Here is a 23,138-nt window from a genome sequence, read left to right as displayed (position 1 = left end):
GAAGGGGGACTTCAAGGGCTCCCATGGATGGTTAGTTGCAACCTCCTGAAACATCCCGCCAAGTTCTGAACACACATTTTCCTATAATGATGGTTCTCAGTCCCTAAGCACATTGAGCATTCACTGTGTCAGGAAATAGGCCAAGCAAGTTTTAGAGGCTTTCTGACTTGCTCCTCATAACAACCCTATAAGGTTGGAGGTAGGTACAATTATTAGAACATTTATCCTCATTTTACAGATGAAGAAATAGTTAAATTTTTCCAAGTAATATTTCCAAAGTTGAACAAGATCTGACCTGGCAAGAAACAGTGTTTAAACAACTCAGCACCAAACAATAATAAATTATTGTATACTGAGTATTGTTAACAAGGTATAATACTTTTTATTGATGTATTCATTATAATACAATTCACAATAAATTTGGGGGGCATTCTGTATGAAGTTTAGGCTTTAAAATTTTTCCTGTATATATATTCAATTCTTATAGTGGTCCACAAGGTTTTTTGAGGCAAAATGGGACAGTAAAAAATATCTCTAATTAAACATTCTTGCCTTTAGTCTTTAACTGGGTAACAATGGGCAAGTTATTTGATACTTCTTGGGTCTTAATACCAATTGTTAGCAGGGTTTTGTGAAAATTAGACACAATGTACTTAAAGCTTTAATGGCACGTATTAGAATATCTTTTCTAAATGGTATTATTTATTATTCCAGGGTCTTCCAGATTGCCGTCTTCACCTAAAAGGACTTGGCCTTGATCCTTTGTAGATTTCTCATTGTTGACTCCCTTGTTGCTTACAGTCAAAATTACATCAGCTGTTATTCTTCTCATCTATATGTATTTTTCTTCTATCTGGGTCTCTTCTTCAGAAAGTCTTGCAACCATCTTCAATGTTTATGGTCACAATAACCTTAATATTTAGCGTTAGGTGACTAATAGGCACCCATGGGACAGACTTTCATGTTTACTTTATGTAAAAACTAACAAATTTTATTGAGTACTACTTAGCCCAAACAAGGTATTCTTTACAGAATTCCAAGTTCAACACATGCTGCCTAGATGGCAGTCCTAGGATCCTGGACCATCTTAGTTATATATCACCTTTTCTCCATTTGAATGCAATATTCCCTCACCAAGAATCCTATGAAGTCTACACTCATTCATTGAAGAGTACTGTGCAAAACACAAAACTGAAAGTGTTTGCCCCCTTGAGGTCAGCAACAGTGCTAAGGGATAAAGAAGGTAGAGAGAGATAAGAAGTTTGTATTAAATTCAAAGACTTTCACCAAGAATTTATACAATTTATACAATTTCAGGCAACTGAGAATTTTAAGCAAAGTACTTTAAGCAAAGTATACAACTTCATGACTGAAGTGAATAAAATAATTCTGAAAAAACTGTTACAGGTGACAAATTTTGTACAATTTTTGAAGATAAAGTACTGGTGACATACTATAGTCTAAAATTTTTATCCTCTGTTATATCAGTAAAATCGCAACCTATAGTTGGGCTAAGTCTTTGATGAAAGCAAAAAGGAATAAGGATTACAAAACAAAGGATTCTGAACATAGATTTTGAAAACAAATTAATATAGCATTAGATTATCTCCTAGATTAATTGTAAATTTTTAATTTTTTTTGACAATAGAAAATTATGAGAGCTGTTAGTTTTGCCTTTTATTACTGGAATAATTTAGTTGACTTAATACTACAGATGGTGTTAATATAATAAATATGGAACATCAATGAGGACCTAAATTATGTCTCTTGAAACCTCCCTCATTCCAAGGGTGTATGTGTGTGCAATCTATTATACAAAGAAAAATATCCCATAAATCACCATGACATTATATAAACAGATTCAAAAGAAAACAGAAAAATGTGTTATCCATTAAGCTTCTCAATACTGATTCTTAGACGTAACAACCTATGGAATCTGTACTAATGGGAGGAAATTATGTGCAGCAGTTAAGAACAATGGGCTTTGAAGTCAGAGAACCAGGCTTGATTCTATGACTCTTTTGCTGTGGCCTTGGGCAAGCTACCCAATATCCATGGGCTTTAGCTTCTTCACCTGTAAAATGAGATAATACTGGCTGACAGGGAAGTAAAAGGACAAAACAATATAATGTATGTAAAGCCAGAGTGCTTAGTATGTAGAAAATCCTGAATAATCATTAGCCTTCATTATTATGATTATTATTAGCGCTGTCCAAGTATACATCTGATGTATGATTATATTATATATATTTTCTATTTACCCAGCTTCACAGAATACTTAAATCTTTTCTTTAGCACTAGAAAAAAATAGGTCCTAATGGAGCTATTATTTCATCCATTTTACAAACTAAGTGATCAATGAAGATAAACAAAAGTTCATATTTTAAGGATTTTCTTTTTTATGTCACAAAGATTATCAGTGCTTTTACATGAAAGGGCATCTATACATGTTTATTAAACTATTTAACATTTACACGCAATACATAAATGTTTGGAAACCTCAAAGTTGTTTGACAATTGCAATATCGTTTTCAAATAAATCATGGTAGAACCTTAAATATTACATCATTTAGATTATTTTTTAGAGAGATACACCTCTAAGAGATCATGCCAACGTAACTGTCCTTTAACTAACTGGGTGCTAGTAGATGTTTCAGCATATGGATGGTTCCTCTACTGCATGGGCACCCTCTGTGACAGCTTTGACACATTTAGCCATTGTCTGTGAGGCTCTGCTAATTGAATCTGAAAGATATCAAGAAAATGTGCGTTTTGATAACACAACTTCAAAAGAAGCACACAGTAAAACTTTCCTGTTGCACATATTCAGGAACAACAACAATAAAAAAGACTGGAAGAGTCTATGTAACTATACATAAACATTGTAAAATCAATAAGTTCAGAAGATAAGCCCCTTAATAGCTAAATGCTTTTAATAAGTACTCCTAGGAATGATTAAATAATTATATACAGCCATATAAAGGGCCAGTATGCAACCATTAAAAATATTATAGAAAAGTATTAAAGACAGGAAAAGAATGTGCAATATACCATTACTGAAAAAAGGTTACAGAACAGTGTACTAAAATCCATGAATTCACTTTATGGGTGAATTTTATGTATGTGAATATTTCAATAAAGCTGTCCAAACCCTCTCTCCCAGAGTAAATAAGTAATCTCATTTTTAGTTTAAATAAATTAATATATGTGTATATCCCTGGATGACTGGCCAAAATGTTAAACATAGTTATTTCTGGGTAGTGGGATCATAGTGATTTTTCCTTGCTCTTGTGGCCTTAGGTATGTATTCTACAATGAACATAACTTTTATAATACAACTGAAAAAAACCTATTAATAATCTGAGGGCTTCCCTGGTGGTGCAGTGGTTGAGAGTCCGCCTGCCGATGCTAGGGGACACGGGTTCGTGCCCCAGTCCGGGAGGATCCCACATGCTGCGGAGCGGCTGGGCCCGTGAGCCATGGCCGCTGAGCCTGTGCGTCCAGAGCCTGTGCTCCGCAATGGGAGAGGCCACAACAGTGAGAGGCCCACGTACAGCAAAAAAAAAAAAAAAATAATAATAATCTTAGAGCTTCCCTGGTGGCACAGTGGTTAAGAATCCGCTTGCCAATGCAGGGGACACGGGTTCAAGCCCTGGTCCGGGAAGATCCCACATGCCGTGGAACAACTAAGCCTGTGTGCCACAACTACTGAGCCTGTGCTCTAGAGCCCATAAGCTGCAAATACTGAGCCTGCGTGACACAACTGCTGAAGCCTGTGTGCCTAGAGTCCATGCTTTGCAACAAGAGAAGCCACCACAATGAGAAGCCCGCACACCTCAAAGAAGAGTAGCCCCCGCTCGTCACAACTAGAGGAAGCCTGCATGCGGCAACAAAGACTCAATACAATCAAAAATAAAAATTAAAAAAAAAATAATCTTAGATACAAACTGCACCAAGAACTTGAAAAATATACTCCTATCTGCTTTTAGACAGAAAATTATTTTAAATTGTCTATCAACTATCTCATAACCTAGATGTTATATCAAGTGTTGTAAAATCTGTAGTAAACAAGTTTGTTAGTCTGCATTCCTTAAGCACATTCTTAACCATTTACATCAGAAGCACCATTTGGCATGTTTCACATTTTAGTGTTTTGATTCTTCTACTGTAATTCTCAGAAAAACCTTCACAGATGTTTGTCACTTAGAAAATTCTCCCTAAATTGCTATACAGTAATTCTTCATACAGTAGTAAAATTTTATATTTAAAATCTGTTAATTCTTGGATTTTCAAACACTACTTACATTTCAGAAAGAAAAATTAGAGTAAAATCAGAAAACATAAAGTTACATTAGTTCTGATATTTGAAAAATCTTCTGAGATTAAAAACATCAAATACTACCACTAGCACGTTGGAATCATAATGCTAAATTAGGTGATTTTACTCCTCTCTACCTTTCATGTTTGGCAGCCATGCTGACAACTGCGTACCTGTCATGTAGAAGTCTTTTATTGTTAGCTGAGGTGGAACAAGTGGATCAGCAAGAAGGTGTTGGTTCACGAGCTGCAAAAAAAGAGTAAGAGATCAATAATAATAGTATTGAAAATTAGTACTGTTACACCAGAGGATACATTATTATGAAAACTGCGTATAGGCGTGTTTTTACCTTGGAAAGCTCATTTGCTTGCTGGAAATAATTAGCTCCTTCGACATCATCATATCGAACAAGATTAGGAGAGACTTCTTCCAATCTGTTCCTTACTTGATCCAGAGTATCATATGGAAGAGTCATACCTGCAATCTATAACATAACAGGTTCCAAAAATTGACATAAAGCATTAATACTTAAATATTTCAAATAATACATCATTGCAACTATGGTAAAATAATGCAGTACTACTATGAAAAATATATTGGTGTCCATTTGTATGTATATTAAGCAGGTGGTTAAGTGGGGAATACTACTGTAAATAATTCTTCTAATTCATAAACAGCTGTCAATACATTAGTAATTTGTTTTTAGAAAATACACTGATTATGAAATAAAGAAATGCTTTGCTAAATTTGAATGCTTTGGCTAACCTGCTATTGCTCATATATAAAGTTGACAGACAACTGTATATTATTATTTTAAATCTCATGATGCTTTTTATAGTTAAAGAGTTAAAAACACAAGTCAAAAGTAAAAACACCTATTTCAAATCCCCATGTTTGTTTTTTTTTCGGCCACGCCATGTGGCCTGTGGGATCGTAGTTCCCCACCAGGGATCAGACCCGCGCCCTTGGCAGTGAAAGTGTGGCATCCTAACCACTGGACCTCCAGGGAATTCCCCAAATCCCCGTTTTCTGAACACGTTTTTCCTACAGAGATTATTCAAGTCATCTCTGCATTTCAGACGTGCATCTTCCTTGACTTCGAAAATCATTCTGACGAGCTAACATGTCAAACATTCCATTAGCATCACTAAGGACAAATACCTCAGAAAGTGCTCTTATAATTTTCCAGTCTTCTCTTGCCAAGCCAGGAGGTGTCACTGCTACTTTAGTCTGCTGAGCTCGGCCCTCAGTATTGACATAAGTAGCAGACTTCTCTGTGTAAGCAGCGCCGGGGAGAATAACATCCGCTATAGGAGCTCCAACATCACCATGATGTCCTGTGAAAAGACGGAAAATGGCAAACCACATTTTAGCACAAAGCTGAGTAGATATTATACATGAACACAGTATATATCCTTTTAAAATTACATTTTTATAATTATAAGTGTTTTAAAAATTAAAACAATATAGTATTGAAGTATTTGGAATAAAAATTAAAGCCCACTTTGCCCACAGTTAAACTCCCTTCCCAAAGAAAACTATTGTGAAAGCATTTGGTATGTGTCTTCCCAGATTAATTTTTGCAAATACACAAACACGTATAACAACATAAACACACATATTATGGGCAACTAGGTGTATCATTTCTCTTGATCATTACAAAGTGAAAACGCTCAGATGTATGTTAGTGAAATTTGGTAAAGTAAACTGAAATGGTGGAGGAACAAAAAGTGTCAGGAGTATGACATACAGGAGTATGATTAAGAGCATAAACAGAAGATTACAGAAAATAGTATGCTGAAAGACTATCACTCATTAAAAGTTTAACAGAAGGTGTTGGAAGAAAAAAGAAACTTTAGTTAATTGAAAGAAAAGCCAATGTACATGTTTGCATATGTACATGTTTGCATATGCATAGAAGTACATATGAACTGTGCATCTATCTAAACCATCATCAATGATTATCTCTGGATAGAACTAGGATAGGATTTTAGCTTATGCATTTTGGTTTAACTTTATTAAACTAAAGATACGGAATATTACATAATGCTTTTTATGTGGTATGGCAATAAAAAGCCTAGTGTAAGTGTATGGTGTTTGTGTTAAATGAAGTGAAAAGTTATATACTTTTCTCTATAAAATATCCAGGAATACTCGACTCCTTTTATTCCAAAGAGGCTTGATTACATTTGCAATGAGTTAGAGATCAAGAAAATGAGTCAAACACAAAAAACCAAAGGAGTGCTATTAAATATAATTCATTAAGTGTCTTATGACACAGGACTCGTGATTTTCTAACTTTTACACTGTTTATATATATAAAAAAGCTTCTCCTGGATTACATAATAACATTAAATATTCTTTGAAAAACTGAATTTAATGTTACATAATATTTCATAATTTAAATTACTATTACTGGGGGTATTTAGGTTTCTTCTAATTATTTGTTATTAAAAAACATGAGGTGGGGCTTCCCTGGTGGCGCAGTGGTTGACAGTCCGCCTGCCAATGCAGGCAACACGGGTTCGTGCCCCAGTCCGGGAAGATCCCACATGCCGCGGAGCGGCTGGGCCCGTGAGCCATGGCCACTGAGCCTGCGTGTCCGGAGCCTGTGCTCCGCAACGGGAGAGGCCACAACAGTGAGAGGCCCGTGTACCGCAAAAACAAACAAACAACATGAGGTGATAATTCTTAATAGCAATAGCAACTATGTAACTAATAAACCTATTTTTTATAAACGTATTTTTTTAAATATAAAATCTAAAACATTTAAATATCTATAAAAATACATATTAACAAATATGTTTTTAAAATTGGTGTGTGTGTAGGGAAATTCTCAAATGGAAAATAATCAATCCACTAAATATATTGCCATATAGTTCCTAATATACACAATGTACTATTCTCTTCTGTTTCTAGTGCCATAGATGCTACTAACCTTGATAAATGATGAAACAATCCTTTGGCAAATCCTGTCGAGTAATACAACCTCCATCTGCTCCCAGAAGAAACAGCACTTTGGGAGGGTTCTTCCGAATTGCTTCCACCCCAGGTTTATAGCCAAGGTCCAAAGCAGCTACTTGGCTTGCAATCCTGTAAAACAAGTACGAGTTTTTAGCATACTTGTTGTGTTTTCATTATAAAAATTTAAATGTGATTCTTGAAATGATAACTAGTCTCTTTTCTATTCAATGCTGTCAAAGATCTTCCCTCATCATTTTTACCCATTTGAAATAGATGTCAAAACCAGAAGCAGCTGTCTTTTACTGTTTCAAGAATGGCAAAAAAGTAAATAAGATGCTTAGGACACTGTTTCTTCATGAAGTAATACTTAATGGACTAATTCTGGAAACTTTATGCCAACTGCAATTGTCTTAAGTTGATTTTTATTCAATACAGTAAGACTTGATAAGTCCAGCACAGTCATTAGAGAAAAATTAGATGATTTTGAAAACCAAAAGGGAAAAATTTAAACACCACTCATAAAACTAATTCAGAGAAAACTATAATTAGTATACTGTTGTATGTTCTTATGGAATTTTTTCAATGAACATACATTACTAAGAGAAGCAGATAATAATCTTTTAAAGAAAAGGTTTCAAAGAACTATACTTTGAACATTTGGGAGTCTTTGGTCTAGTTTGCTGTTGTTAATTTTCTTACAAGAGATAGTAGCCATTTTGAGGACCTACTGTGAATAAAGCTAGTTGGGTTTTACGTATTTGGTAAGGGAGGAGGGCAGGTCAAACGAACTCCCAATAGATGCTGCTGCTCTGTCAAACTCTCTAATGGGACATCAAAAGAATAAAATAGTTTGAAAAATTTAACAAAAGAAGTGCAAGATTTGTATAATGAAAATTACAAAACAACTCCAAAGGAAATTAAAGACCATAACAAATGGAAAGACATCTATGTTCATGGATTGGAAGACAATATTGTTAAGATGGCAACACTTCCCAATTGACCTACAGATTTAATGCAATCCCTATCAAAAAATCACAGCTGAATCCCTTGCAAAAACTGACAAGTTGATCCTAAAATTCACATGGAATGCAAGGGACCAAAACTAACAAAATCTATCTTTTTTTTTTTTGTCACTCTGCATGGCTGGCAGGATCCTAGTTCCCTGACTGGGGATTGAACCTGGGCCCACGTCAGTGAATGTGTGGAGTCCCAACCACTGGACTGCCAGGGAGTTCCCAATCAAATCTATCTTAAAAATGAACAAAGTTAGAGAACTCACACTTTCCAAGTTCAATTTCAAAACTTAGCTCCCCCTGCCGCCCCACCTACACAATATATTTTTTAAATGTCTCTCCTTCTAAGCCTGGATGTCTCTCAAAGATCTGAGCAGAGACTCACACACTAACTTATGACAGAGCCCACCTCATCTTGGAAAACAAACTAAGTAACCTAAGTTTGCCTCTGCAAGAATGATCAGTAAACAAAAAAAGGATTAAAAGATTCTCCAAGAATTAGAAAATATGCTTTACTCTGAAATAAACTTACTATAAGAAATAAAGACAAGGGACTTCCCTGGTGGTCTAGTGGCTAAGACTCCGAGCTCCCAATGCAGTGGGCCTGGGTTTGACTGTTGGTCAGGGAAATAGATCCCACATGCCACAACTAAGAGTTCGCATGCTGCAACTAAAGATCCCGCATGCTGCAACTAGAAGACCCTGCATGCCGCAATGAAGATACCGCGTGCTGCAACTAAGACCCGGCAGAGCCAAAATGAGACCAAATAACAATGTAAAAGTAAACCAACTGGCTTCTTCTGAACTTAAAAGGAAAAACCATATCAAAAATTTCAATTTGAAAATGGAGAGTTCTATGATATTCCCAGGCAGAGGTAATGTCAAATGAATGTCACTCAGTTATATTCTAGTAGAAAATTTTAACATCAAAAATAAGGAATCCAAAAAAGCAAGTGGACAAAAACACATACATATATAAAATCAGGTTATAATCAGAGACAAAACTCAGATTAGATGAGATCTTCTCTAAAATGTGAAAGAAAGGTGAAAAAAATACTGAGTATTAAAGGAAACAACTTGTGATCTTTGTATCTAGCCAAGTGGTCATCTGTGAGAAGGAATCAGAAAGACATTGTTAAGACACAGAAATTTTTCTTAAAAAGTTATTAAGTACCCATTCAGTAAAAACAAACAACAAAAAAAAAATTAATAAAGACATGGATTCAAAAGTGAATTAAAAATAAGAAAATATCTAGTCTCTTTTTATTCTAAAAATTCTAAAATGCTAAAAATTGTGGCTAGAAAGGATCTAGAGGTGGTCAATGCAAATAAACTATTTTAAAAATATAAAGTTTTGGGGACTTCCCTGGTGGCGCAGTGGTTAGGAGTCCGCCTGCCAATGCAGGGGACATGGGTTAAATCCCTGGTCCAGGAGGATCCCACATGCCTCAGAGCAGCTGAGCCTGTGCACCACAACTACTGAGCCTGTGCTCTAGAGCCCATGAGCCACAACCACTGAGCCCGCGTGCCACAACTACTGAAGCCTGCGCGCCTAGAGCCCGTGCTCTGCAACAAGAGAAGCCACCACAATGAGATGCCTGCGCACCTCAACAAAAGAGTAGCCCCCACTCTCCACAGCTAGAGAAAGCCCGGGCACAGCACCGAAGACCCAACACAGCCAAAAATTAAAAAAAAAAAAAAAAAAAAAAGGTAAAAAAAAATGTTTACGTGATGAACTACAATGCCAAATTAAACCAATAAGTGGGGAAATACAACGCTGAAACTAATGTTTAAGAACGCATTTGAACACTTTTACATTTAAAAAAGTTTGCCTAGCAAACTTAAAAGTGTTTAGCCTCAATCCTTAAACAAATTTGAAGATTTGAAAAATAATACTTAAGGTAGAAAGGATTATAGGAAATTGGAAATTCACTCACTAATGCAAAATGAATTACATGTTAAGATGAAGGAAAGGTTAAAAAATTTATATATATTCACATTATATAGCCATTAATGTTTATGTTTATAAAGAATTTCTAATCATGAGAAAATTCTTGTTTGGTAATGAAAATCAATCAAAATCAGGACACAAAATTGCATACACAGTATGACTTCAACTATATAACTAAAAAAATATTTATATACACACACAAAGAAACCCAGAACAAAGCGCACAAAAACTGCAACAGTAATTATCCACAGATTGTGAACTATGGATAATTTCCATTTTTGTATTCTTTCTTCCCTTTCCAACTTTTCTAAATAAATCTGCACTATTGATATTGTCAGAGAAAAGCCTCACTTTATTTGAATTCTCACGTTAGCTTACATATATTTTTTTTAAATAAATTTATTTATTTTTGGCTGTGTTGGGTCCCTGGTGCTGCACGCAGGTTTCCTCCAGCCGCGGCGAGCGGGGGCCACTCCCCACCGTGGTGCGCAGGCCTCCCACTGTGGTGCCCCCTCTTCCCCCTCACCCCCACCGCTGCAGAGCACAGGCTCCAGGTGTGCAGGCTTCAGCAGTTGTGGCACGTGGGCCCAGCAGTCGCGGCTCGCGGGCTCCAGAGCACAGGCACAGCAGTTGCAGCGCACAGGCTTAGCTGCTCCGCAGCACGTGGGATCTTCCCGGGCCAGGGCCCGAACCCCCATCCCCTGCATTGGCAGGCAGACTCTCAACCACTGCGCCACCAGGGAAGCCCAGCTTACATTTTTATCACTTAAAAGTCAGAGGACTTATTGCAATTTTTGAACCACAGTATATTAATATGATACAGATTTTTAAGATTTTCTTAGCACTTACTGCAATTTGGATATTTTAAATATTATTTACTATCTTGGCTTTTTCTCACACAAAATAAAGGTTTCTATTTCACATCTGCTACTGAGATAATGTCGCTAAATGTCGCTAAATATTAAGTTGTTTGTAAATCTAAATGTGACAGTGTACACAAAATATACACAAAATTATAGATTATAAAACAACTACTCGGGCTTCCCTGGTGGCGCAGTGGTTGAGAGTCCGCCTGCCGATGCAGGGGACACAGGTTCGTGCCCCGGTCCAGGAAGATCCCACATGCCGCGGAGCGGCTAGGCCCGTGAGCCATGGCCGCTGAGCCTACGCGTCCGGAGCCTGTGCTCCACAACGGGAGAGGCCACAGGCCCGCGTACCGCAAAAAAACAAAAAAAAACACAAAAAAACAACTACTCAACTTACCTATGAAGGATATTCATAACTTTCCAATCACCAGTAACACCACTACTCATCCGAATCTTTTGAGCAATGTTGGAAACAGCTGCAAGAATTGCTGCCCCATCATTTCTTTGGAGTGCAGAACTGCCTAAAACCACCATTGGTTTTTTAGCTTCCTTTAGGACCTTTAAGAAAAAAGAACTTTCATTTAAAAAAACATTAGAAGTGGGAAGGAAATCTAAAAAAGAGGGAATAAATGTGTATGTATAACTGATTCACTTTGCTGTACAGCAGAAACTAACATAACATTGTAAAGCAACTAAACTCCAATAAAAATTAATTAAAAAATAAAATAAAGGGCTTCCCTGGTGGCGCAGTGGTTGAGAGTCCGCCTGCCGATGCAGGGGACACGGGTTTGTGCCCTGGTCCGGGAAGATCCCACATGCCGCGGAGCGGCTGGGCCCGTGAGCCATGGCCGCTGAGCCTGCGTGTCCGGAGCCTGTGCTCCGCAACGGGAGAGGCCACGACAGTGAGAGGCCCGCGTACGGCAAAAAAAAAGAAAAAAAAAGAATTAGCTTTAAAAAATAAAATAAAATAAACAAACATTAGAAGTAACTAAATCTAACCAAATTTGCATCTATAATATGCTGTCCCAAGTTTTAGTTCTAACATGAATGTCTTAATTTGCTAGTCGACATATGGATATACATACAACCAGATTTACTCAAAAATCTCTTGCCAATGCTACTGTGAAATAGCTAAACTAGTATCAAATAAAACAGATTTTCAAAAAGGAATAATTGGGAATGAAAACTCTAGCCAAACATCCTTTGGTCAGAATGACTATGGATAGGTCCCAGAAAAAATTGTGGAATGTCCATACAGAGGTTCAGGTGATATTTTGTAACAGGAGAAACCATGCTGAAGTACCATGTCTACTATAGTCCATCTACTCTCTATGCCCCAGACAGGGAGGAGAAGGTAGGGAAAGCAATGATCACTAGATCACAATGCAGAATACCTTAAAGTTAAAGGCTTTGCTTTAAGCCACAGTAACTACCTGAATACCAAAAACTGAGAGGAAATGCATCCCAAGTGCAAAAGAAACTACACATACAGTAGAGGATGGAAAAATTAGAAGTAAAGCTGTAGACTATAACAGTTCACTCTCCTGCCCATCTTCTGTGTCATTCTTCAATAAATAGCTGGACCCAATCAATGAATCAGCATGAGAATTATGCCTAGATACTACAAAAAGGAGGATATTCACAAGAGGAATTTCCCAAGGAAATGTGAAGTGCTTTCAGTAGCCTCAAAAAAATAAGAAACAGTTTTCAATAGCCTCAAAGAAAATGAAAAACAATCCCTCACTTAAAAAAAGAGCTCAGAGAAGTTACATAATAGAGAGTATTATGGAAGACTTTCATCAGAGAATTCAAGAAAGAAATAGAAGAGAAACAAAGCAGAAATGAAAATCATTCTAGAAACAATAAAAAACAGAATTAAACATGACTATAAATACCGGGACAAGAAAGATAGTTTATATGAAATTATATAAAATAAACCAAAAAAGAAAAGAATAAAGAAAAAATGACAGAAAAGATAGAAGAGGAGATCCAATATCTGCACTGTTAAGAGTTCTTAACAAAAAGAACTAATTAATGGAAAATACATTTAAATATATTAGAGAAGAAAACTTTCCTGATGAACACTCATCACCTTCTGGGGTATGGGGATGTGAGCTAGAGAGAAGAGAAGGATTCTTCTCAATACATTAAAAAAAAATACTTTTGATCACAGTAACAATAATGATGTTATTCAAAACCGACAGACAAAGAAGTTGGGTTTGGCTGCTTTGTGCCCTCACACTTGATTTTCTTCTTGCCTACACCTGAAGCTGTCGGTAAAGCAACCATCCTGGAACCATGAGGAGAGGCTCACACACAAACACACGTGAGTGAGTAAATGCACTGAGGATAGCAAAGCAGGAAGGTAGGCTCCTGCCTTGATGACATCTTTGGACAACTGCACCATCTGTCAAACTGCTTACCTTCAGAACCAGTTATGTGAGAAACAGAAATCTTTTACATTTTTTTAACAATCACCATCCCACACATCACATACACACACACACACACACACACACACACACACACACACACACAACTCCTAAAATAAAGAGAATCTTGAATCTTCAGACTGAAAGCTGTATGTCCCATTAAAAAAAAAAAATGGTAGAGAACCACCATCAGTAAGACATATTCTAGTGAAGTTACTAAATTTCAAAGATAAAAAATCAAGCATGAACTATCAATAAAAAAGTATCTAGACAACAACAACAAAAAATAGGACAGGATTGGAAGAGAATATGGCTGACACTGGGCTGCTTCTCCACAGTTACAAAAGGCAGTATCTATAAAGTTCAGAGGGAAAAAAAGTATAACCCTAGATCTTTATATCCTGTCAAGGCTCTCTTCAGGAATAAAATAAACATTCTCAAGCAAGAAAGAACTCAAGGAATGGTGCACTTACATCTCCTCTAGAAAACAAAAACAAACAAAAACAAATCCAAAAGCTCTAAACTCCAGATGGCAATTAAATGAATGTAAATAAAGAACTTAGTAATGAAAAAGTCATGTAAAAAAAACTGGTGAGGGACTTCCCTGGTGGTCCAGTGGTTAAGACCCCACACTTCCACTGCAAGGGGCATGGGTTCGATCCCTGGTCCGGGAAGTAAGATCCCACATGCCGTGTGGTGTGGACAAAATAAATAAATAAATAAAAAACAAACAAAAACTGGTGAAATTTCTTTAGGAATAATAACCCTTGCTGTAAAGAAAGATTTCACTGAAGTTTAAAGTTTAATTCTTTCAGTTTTACTTCATTTTTTAATGATAACTTCAAGTAAAATTAAACTCTGATAAATAAAAATGTACAGTATGATTTCATTTTTGTTTACCTATCCATCCATCTTGCTCTATATATGAATAGAGAAATGACTGTATGATGTTTCATCAATGCTTGTTTGGGGTAGTGGGATTTTGGATAATGTTTACTTTCTTATATATTATTTTCTATGTTGCTATATATATGTAGTTTTTAACAGCAATCACATATTATTCCAAAAATAATAAATTTTAAAAATAATACTTAAAAATCAACAAGAGTAGATACATATAACTCAAGAGCACCTGGCTGAAAGGATGGCTGCCCGAAGCAATGTCTTGAAGAATTTTGGGAGAATCTCCCAGATGGTCGTAGCTGTAAGTGAGATCAACAGGGCTGCCTATAAGGGCCACTTTTAAGTCATTGTGGAGCCAACTGAAAGAAAACAACAGAGTTTTTAGAGCTAAATCACTAAGTTAGCAGTTACTGGTCTCTTCAATGCTATGTGCTACATCTATTTAAATTAGAAAATGTTAAAAGCACTAAAGCCCTCCCAGAACATTTAAATTTAACAGATATTATTGCGTACCTTTCAAAAATAAAGTGTTGTAAAAATACAGGCATACCTTGGAGATATTGTTGGTTCCTTCCCAGACCACAAAATAAAGTGAGTCACAATAAAGCAAGTCACACAAATCTTTTGGTTTCCTGGTGCATATAAAAGTTATATTTACACTACACTGCAGTCTATTAAGTGTACAAAATCATTATGTCAGAAAAACAATATACACACCTTAATTAAAAAATACTTTATTGCTAAAAACATGCTAAACATCGTATGAACCTTGAGTGAATGGAAATCTTTTTGCTGGTGGAGAATCTTGCCTTGTGCTGATGGCTGCTGACTTTGATCAGGGTGGTGGTTGCTGAAGGCTGGGCTGGCTGTGGCAGTTTCTTAGAATAAGACAGTAATGAAGTGTGCCGCTTCGATGATCTCTTCCTTTCATGAACAATTTCTCTGTAGCATGCAGTGCTGTTTGATGGCATTTTACCCACGGTAGAAATTCTTTCACAATTGGGAGTCAATCCTTTCAAATCTGGCTGCTGCTTTATCAACTTAAATTTATGTAATATTCTAAATCCACTGTTGTCATTTCAACAATTTCTTCACAGAATTCACCAGGAATAGATCCTATATCAAGAAACAACTTTTTTTGCTCATCCATAAGAAGCAACTCTTCATCCATTAAAGTTTTATCATGAGATTGCAGCAATGCAGTCACATCCTCAGACTCTACTTCTAATTCTAGTTCTCTATTTCCACCACATCTGCAGTTACCTCCTCAGCTGAAGTCCTGAGCCCCTCAAAGTAATCCAGGAGGTTTGGAATCAACTTCTTCCAAACTCCTTTTTAACACTGATATCTTGACCTCTTCCCATGACTCAAGAATGTTCTTTTTTTTTTTTTTTGCGGTACGCAGGCCTCTCACTGTTGTGGCCTCTCCCGCTGTGGACCACAGGCTCCGGACGCGCAGGCTCAGCGGCCATGGCTCACGGGCCCAGCCACTAGGCGGCATGTGGGATCTTCCCGGACCTGGGCAAGAACCCGCGTCCCCTGCATCGGCAGGTGACTCTCAATCGCTGTGCCACCAGGGAAGCCCTCAAGAATGTTCTTAATGGCATCTAGAATGGTGAATCCTTTCCAGGTTTTCAATTTACTTTCCATCAGTAGAATCACTAGCTATGGCAGCTACAGCCTTATGAATGTATTTCTCAATAAGACCCAAAAATCTTACTCCTTGATCCATGAGCTGCAGAATGGACGTTGTGTTAGCAGGCAAAAAACAACATTAATCTCATTGTGTATCTCCATCAGAGCTTTTGGGTGATCAGGTGCAATTATCAATTAGCAGTAATATTTTGAAAGGAATCTTTTTTTCTGAGCAGTAGGTCTCAACAATGGGCTTAAAATATTGAGTAAACCATGTTGCAAACAGATGTGCTATTATCCAGGCTTTGCTGCTCCATTTACTGAGTACAGGCAGAATAGATTTAGCAAAATTCTTAAGGGCCCTAGGATTTTTGGAATGGTTAAGTTGAGCACTGGCTGCAACTTCAAGTCACCAGGTGCATTAGCCCCTAACAGAGTCTGTCCTCTGAAGCTCTGAAGCCAAGCACTGACTTTTCTTCTCTAGCTATGAAAGTCCTTCTCCAGCAATGGCATCTTTTTCCAATATAAGGCTGTTTCGTCTACACTGAAAAATCTGTGGTTTAGTGTAGCCACCTTCATTAATTATCGTAGCTAGATCTCCTGGATGACTTGCTGCAGCTTCTACATCAGCACTTGCTGCTTCACCTTGCACTTTTATGTTATGGAGACAGCTTCTTTCCATAAATCTCATGAAACAACCTCTGCTAGCTTCAACTCTTCTTCTGCAGCTTCCTCACCTCTTTCAGCCTTCAGAATTGAAGAGAGTTAGGGCCTTGCTCTGGATTAGGTTTGGCTTAAGGGAATGTCATGGCTGGTTTGATCTTCTATCCAGACCACTCAAACTTTATCCATTATCAGCAATAAGGCTATTTTGCTTTCTTATCATTCATGTGCTCATTGGAGTAGTACTTTTAATTTCTCTCAAGAACTTTTCCTTTGCATTCACAACTTGGCTAACTGGCACAAGAGGTCTATCTTTTGGCCTGTCTCGGCTTTCAACAAGCCTTCTTCAGTAAGTTTAATCATTTCTAGCTTTTGATTTAAAGTAAAAGATGTGCAACTCTTTCTTTCACTTTGACACTTGGAAGCCATTGTAGGTTATTAAAACACACCAACATTTATTAAATTCACCATATTATACAGGTATGGTTTGTGGTGTTCCAAAACAATTACAACACTAACATCAAAGATCACTGATCACCATGATAAAATGTAATAATACTGAAAAAGTTTGAAATATTTTGAAAATTATCAAAATATGACAGAGACACAAAGTGAGCCGATGCTGTTGGAAAATGGCACCAAAAGACTTACTTGAATGAGGGCTGCCATAAACTTTAAATTTGCAAAAAACACCGTATCTGCAAGTACAATACAGCAAAGTGCAACAAAATGAGGTAAGCCCATACACACCAAAGAAATTCAATGAATTAATTTGCTGTGTTAGAATGCTAACTCTAAGCTAGCTATAAATAAAGACTTTAATTTTAGAATAAATGATCTGTAGTTTTTATTTTGTCATACTTACACAGCAGAGTCAGTTACCTCCTAATTATCCATTCAGGCCATTTAAATAAATTTCATAAAAAACAAACTACATCATTCATATTTATTCTCTATGACAAGGAAGTATGGATTCAGCTCCTCCAAAAATAGTTATAAATGTGGTGACCATATAACTCTGGTTTGTCAGAGACAGTGGTGGTTTTAACCTGTCATCCTGGAGTAATTAACAACTCCCCTTTCTACTCTCAACAGTGTCCCAGTTTAGACAATCAATTATATGGTCGATCTATTAAGTCTCTAAGATATAAAAAGATGGAGAGTCATTCTACAAAATAACTGGCCTGTACTCTTCAAAAAAAAAGTCAGAAAAGGAGACTGAAGAGTCATGACACTAACTGCAATGTGTAACTCCAGACTGGATCCTGGGCAGGAAAAAAAAAATTATAAAAGAAATTATGGAAGAATCAGTGAAATCTGAACACAAACTATAGATAAGATAAGAATACTGTATCAATAGTAAATTCTTGATTAAATAATCAAATTCTTAAATGGAGAATATCCCTTGTTCTTAGGAAATCCACACAGAAGTACTCAGTGTGGGATAAAAAGAGCATTATGTCTACAACCTACTTTCAGATGGTTATATTCAAACAAATATATACATGGAGAGAGAATAAAAAAATATATGAAACATGAACATTGACTAATCGGGTGAACATTACACAAAAATGGGTATACAAAGAACATTTCAAGTATCTTGAATTATTTCAAACTAAAAAGATAAAAAGATCAGCAAGGGGAGAAGCGGGGAATGGAGCTGTTAGAAATTGCCCTCCAATTATCTTTTGGAGTCTCACTCCCACTAACACTATTAGGAATCAGCTAAAATAGTCTTTATTTCATATATAAAACAAATTATCATATAAATGTTTTTAAAACCCTGAATATTATTACTAACCTCTTTCGAATTCTAGCATTAAATAGTGGTGCCTCAAAACGTGGATTTGTACCAACCAGGAGGACAACATCTGTCTCTTCCACACCGGCAATTGTAGTATTAAGAAGATAATTGGAACGTAGATCTGTGCTAGAAACATGAAATATAAAATGCAAGTTTTACTTTAAAACTAATACACACTGACAATCCATGAAATACTCTTCTGTCATCAAACCCATGGCACTCCCAGAGAAAAAAAGAATCTATGAAGCATTCTTAAATTACATCAAAGGTTCAGATACTTATTAATAACTGGATTCTCTAATAGCTCCTGGTCTGACTTTGGTCTATATGTGATAATAAGCTGGTTGGTATGTTGGAGTATCCAAGCTGTCACATAAAAGTCATTGATGCCATAGATGTGTTGGTTTAAACACAACTTGTAACCAGAAAAAAAAAAAAAAAGAAAGAAAAAAAAAAAGAAAGCCTAGATTCTAGCTTCAAACTTCTCACCCAGCTCCTGTGGTAGGGAACACCTCTTCAGTGCATAGGGTGTCAGAGTCCACTCTATTAAGTAAATCTTTGAGAGATACTAGGGCTTCAGCATCCACCAAGCCACCTGCAATTGCTGCCACATCGTTGCCTTGAAAACTCTGCAACTAAAAATGGATGGAAAGGCTATCACCAAGAAACCTTCATTCAGCAAAGGATCACAATGAAATGTTCAGAAAACAAAACAATGATGTCATTTTCAAGTACAATAAAAGGAACAAACTTCTAACTAAAACGTTCTCACACTAATCATTAATCTGAAAGTGAGAAGCAGAAGCGTACGTGGGGCCAAGGTTAATAACATCAGCCTGGAATAAAGATGTATGTATGTATGCATGTATTTATTTATTTATGGTCGCGCTGTGTGGCATGTGGGATCTGATTCCCTGACCAGGAATCGAACCTGTGCTCCCTGCAGTGGAGGTGTGGAGTCTTAACCACTGGACAGCCAGGGAAGTTCCTGTTTGTTTTTAAATTAGGAACAAAGGGTCTCAAAATGAGGTCTGGAAGATGAAGACTGTGGAATTATATTTAAATACAACTTCATCTGAAGGATCTGTCATTCCTTCAAGCCCTTTATGTATGTTGCTTTTCTCTGGCCAGAAGGCCATTCCCCGTTTTTGCTCTGGCAAGCTTCTATTCATGCTTAGACTTTGCCTAAGGAGTCACCTTACCTATGTGACACGATACCTGGTTAGGCATCCCTCCAATGTGCTCTCTCATATATCATTTTCTGCGTAACTACCCAAAGCAGCATATGATAATTGCTTAATTATGCATCTTTTCCTAAAAGACTGTGGGAAGTTAAGAACTATGTGCTAGTGGTCTTTATATCCCTACATCTAGCATGACATGTTGTACAGTTCTCAATACATGTTTTCTTTTTTTCTCAATAAATGTTTGTTAAATGGAAGATAATCTTGGCAAGATGAAAGAAGTGAAGAGAAACATATCCCCTCTTCATTAGAAAGATGTGCCTTGGAAATCACAAATATAGTTATTCTATACTTCAATTTTTTACCATTCCAGCTACACGAGAGAGTGCGTCCTCCCAGGTGGTGTATGTTAAAAGCCCCTTTTCATTTCTGACCATCGGCTCGGTAAGTCTTTGACGTTTTAGCCCATCATAGGCAAATCTAGATGACAGAAATTATACCATTTGTGGAAACTTGCTAAAAAAAAGCAACTATAATTTTCAAGTTTAAAATCTAAAAGAAATGTTATTAAAATACAGTACTGGTTAAAGGTCAAATAGAACAAACACTTGGATAAAATAATTATTCCAGGTTTCTTTGGAGATGAACTAATAAATATTCTACAAACATCATCTAAAACTAAAATACCACCTAAAATGTTTGAGTTCTTATAATTTATTTTCAGCTACCTGAATAATCTTAAAATTACAATACACAAGAAATCTGGTAGCTGAAAAAGCCAAACCATTTGTAAAACTTGAGTATCTTTAGATATTTCATCAAAATTATACTGTGCAAATCTAACTTATATTTAGCTTCTATTCTCCAATGAAACAGAGGCAAACTGAAATAGATAAAGTATCTTAATTTACTTCAATTTCTCTATCTGGGAGGAAAAAACCTATTTCTCAATATGAAAGCCAGTTAATATGAAAGCCAGTGATATACCTAGGACTATTAAAGTCAGTTTTGTCTAATTCTCTATATAAACAGTCCAGATTTCAATAGTCTATATTAATTTGCAAATATAAAAGACTGTTCCTTAATATTAAAATTATTATAAAATTTCCTTTAAATCAAGTCCAAAAGTTAAAGGAAACAATATAGCACATACCTGGTTTTATCAGAGATCCACTCTTCATTGATGTCCTCATGCATCCTTGGCAAAATCCTCATTACCTCTCCAGTTCTTGTGCTGACCACAATATTACTTCCAACTGCATCCATTACATCAATGGATTCTGTCTTTCTAAGAAAATAAACACATATATTTACTAGTTGATTTTGAAAATAAGGAAAAGGTTTCTGTTACCGGGTTTACCAAAAAAAAAAAATTTTACAAATTTCTTTTCTGAATTTCTAAAACTAATGGAACTCAGAGGAACTGTGATTTAAAAAATTAAATAAATAAAATAACTATACCCTCATATTTGAACAGACCGTAATGCAAAAATGAAGCCTTTAAAACTGTTATCTAAAACAGAAACCAACTGGAACAGCTGCAAATAGCAAAATATGGACAATTAGAGTATCAAAATAAATAATAAGAGGGGTAAGATTTTGCGGTATGGCTGATTAAGGAGCTTGACAAATCCTCCCCCCAAAAACAAAAATAAAGCTAGACAAAAACTGACAAAAGCAACCAATTCAGCTCTTTGGAGAGCTAACAAAAGCACACAGTATCATGAAAAGCTTTCATGTGTGGGAAAAACTCCTGAACTTCGAGAAAGAACAGTGGAAATCAGTGGTGTTCTGGCTTGGGACTATTCTTATCCCCTTTCCTACCACCTTGAACTGGAGGTTCTGCCAAGATGGGGCAAGCTATGAAGACAGGAGCTTCTTTCTTTCCTACAGACAAGGCTCACTCGTTTTGGAGAAATGGCAAAAGTTGTCTGTGGAAGTGGTATCTTGGAGGCCACCGAGCCGAGGAAAGTCAACAGTACTAGCCTGAGGCTGTAGTCACAGTCAGGGCAAGCATTCCTAGTGGAGGCTGCACATATGTGCAGCTGAGACCAGAGAGAGCCCAGGCTATTCACACTCTCTTGGACAACACAGAGACCCAAAAGACCTGGTGTAAAGTACAAGCTGGGTAGACTTGAAAACAGCCTTATCTCTGAATATGCTCTTCTATTCACACACAGATCCAATGGCAGAGGATGAAAGCTTTATTGGCTCAAAGAATTTAAGCACAGTCATTATCTGACTACTAAGCTATGCAGACACAGGAGCAACTCCTAAGAAGCCTTGCTTAAAAATAAAAACAAGAGGGACTTCCCTGGTGGCACAGTGGTTAAGACTCCATGCTCCCAATGCAGGGGGCCTGGGTTCGATCCCTGGCCGGGGAACTAGATCCCACATGCATGCTGCAACCAAGACCCGGTGCAACCAAATAAATAAATAAATATTTAAAAAAAAATAAATAAAAACAAGAATATTAAAATATGTTCAAAGAAATAAGGAAAATCATGTTTAAAGATGAAAGGGAAGTATGAAGCATTGAATCAACAAAGACTCCCAGTAAGGATACAGAAATTACAAAAAAGAACGAAATAGAAATTCTGGAGTTGGAAAGTATAACGGTAATAAAACAAATCACTGTAGGGGTTGAACAGCAGATTTGAGATGACAAAAGAATGAATGAATGAACTTGACAACAGATCAACAGAATTCATCCAATCTGAAGAATAAAGAAAAAAAAAGTTTTAAGAAAAATGAATAGTGTCTCAAAGACCTGTGACACAACATTAAGTGTAGCATTTGTATGTATTATGGAGAGGAGAAAACACTCTCTATTTAGACATTTCAATTATGTACTGTCTCCTCCCTGCCCCCAGCTCCCTAAACCTTTTGTATACACAAATACATGGTTTAAAGTCTGGAATTTTTTTTTTTTTTTTAAAGCCTGGAATTTTAAGATACTCCCATATACTCTGGTACTCTGGTAGGAGTTTAAAATCAGAAGGCAATTTGATGATATATTTCTAGAACCTTAAAAGTATACAAATTTATTGCAACGATCTATTTCATTTCCTAATTTAATCAGAAGAATCAGAGATATATAAGAAAAGTTATAAATATGTTTATTTTAGATTTGTAGGACTTCCCTGGTGGTGCAGTGGTTAAGAATCCACCTGCCAATGTAAGGGACACTGGTTCGAGCTCTGATCCAGGAAGATTCCACATGCCACAGAGCAACTAAGCCCATGTGCCACAAATACTGAAGCCCGCACGCCTAGAGCCCGTGCTCTGCAACAAGAAAAAGCCACCGCAATGAGAAGTTTGCGCACTGCAATGAAGAGTAGACCCCACTTGCAGCAACTAGAGAAAGTCCATGCACAGCAATGAAGACCCAACACAGCCATAAAT

The 23,138-nt window shown here is 36.6% G+C and overlaps 1 protein-coding gene across 1 annotated transcript in view; it reads right to left on the bottom strand.

Moving 5' to 3' along the window:
• Positions 1-357: 357 nt before the first annotated feature.
• The window catches only part of NDUFS1 (NADH:ubiquinone oxidoreductase core subunit S1), a 32,159-nt gene continuing 9,378 nt past the window's right edge, over positions 358-23,138 (bottom strand). Inside the window, exons 9-19 of the mRNA XM_030853933.2 lie at positions 20,887-21,021; positions 20,099-20,213; positions 19,039-19,184; positions 18,547-18,675; positions 14,677-14,806; positions 11,510-11,670; positions 7,257-7,411; positions 5,480-5,655; positions 4,668-4,802; positions 4,492-4,564; positions 358-2,745 (exon numbers count right to left, since the gene is read on the bottom strand). Of these exons, the coding sequence (XP_030709793.1) occupies positions 2,654-2,745; positions 4,492-4,564; positions 4,668-4,802; positions 5,480-5,655; positions 7,257-7,411; positions 11,510-11,670; positions 14,677-14,806; positions 18,547-18,675; positions 19,039-19,184; positions 20,099-20,213; positions 20,887-21,021 (1,447 nt within the window). The 3' untranslated portion in view covers positions 358-2,653. The remainder of the gene's footprint in view (positions 2,746-4,491; positions 4,565-4,667; positions 4,803-5,479; positions 5,656-7,256; positions 7,412-11,509; positions 11,671-14,676; positions 14,807-18,546; positions 18,676-19,038; positions 19,185-20,098; positions 20,214-20,886; positions 21,022-23,138) is intronic.

Source organism: Globicephala melas, chromosome 7, assembly GCF_963455315.2.
Source record: "Globicephala melas chromosome 7, mGloMel1.2, whole genome shotgun sequence".
Taxonomy (NCBI): Eukaryota; Metazoa; Chordata; class Mammalia; order Artiodactyla; family Delphinidae; genus Globicephala; species Globicephala melas.
This window is presented reverse-complemented; position numbering and strand designations above follow the sequence as displayed.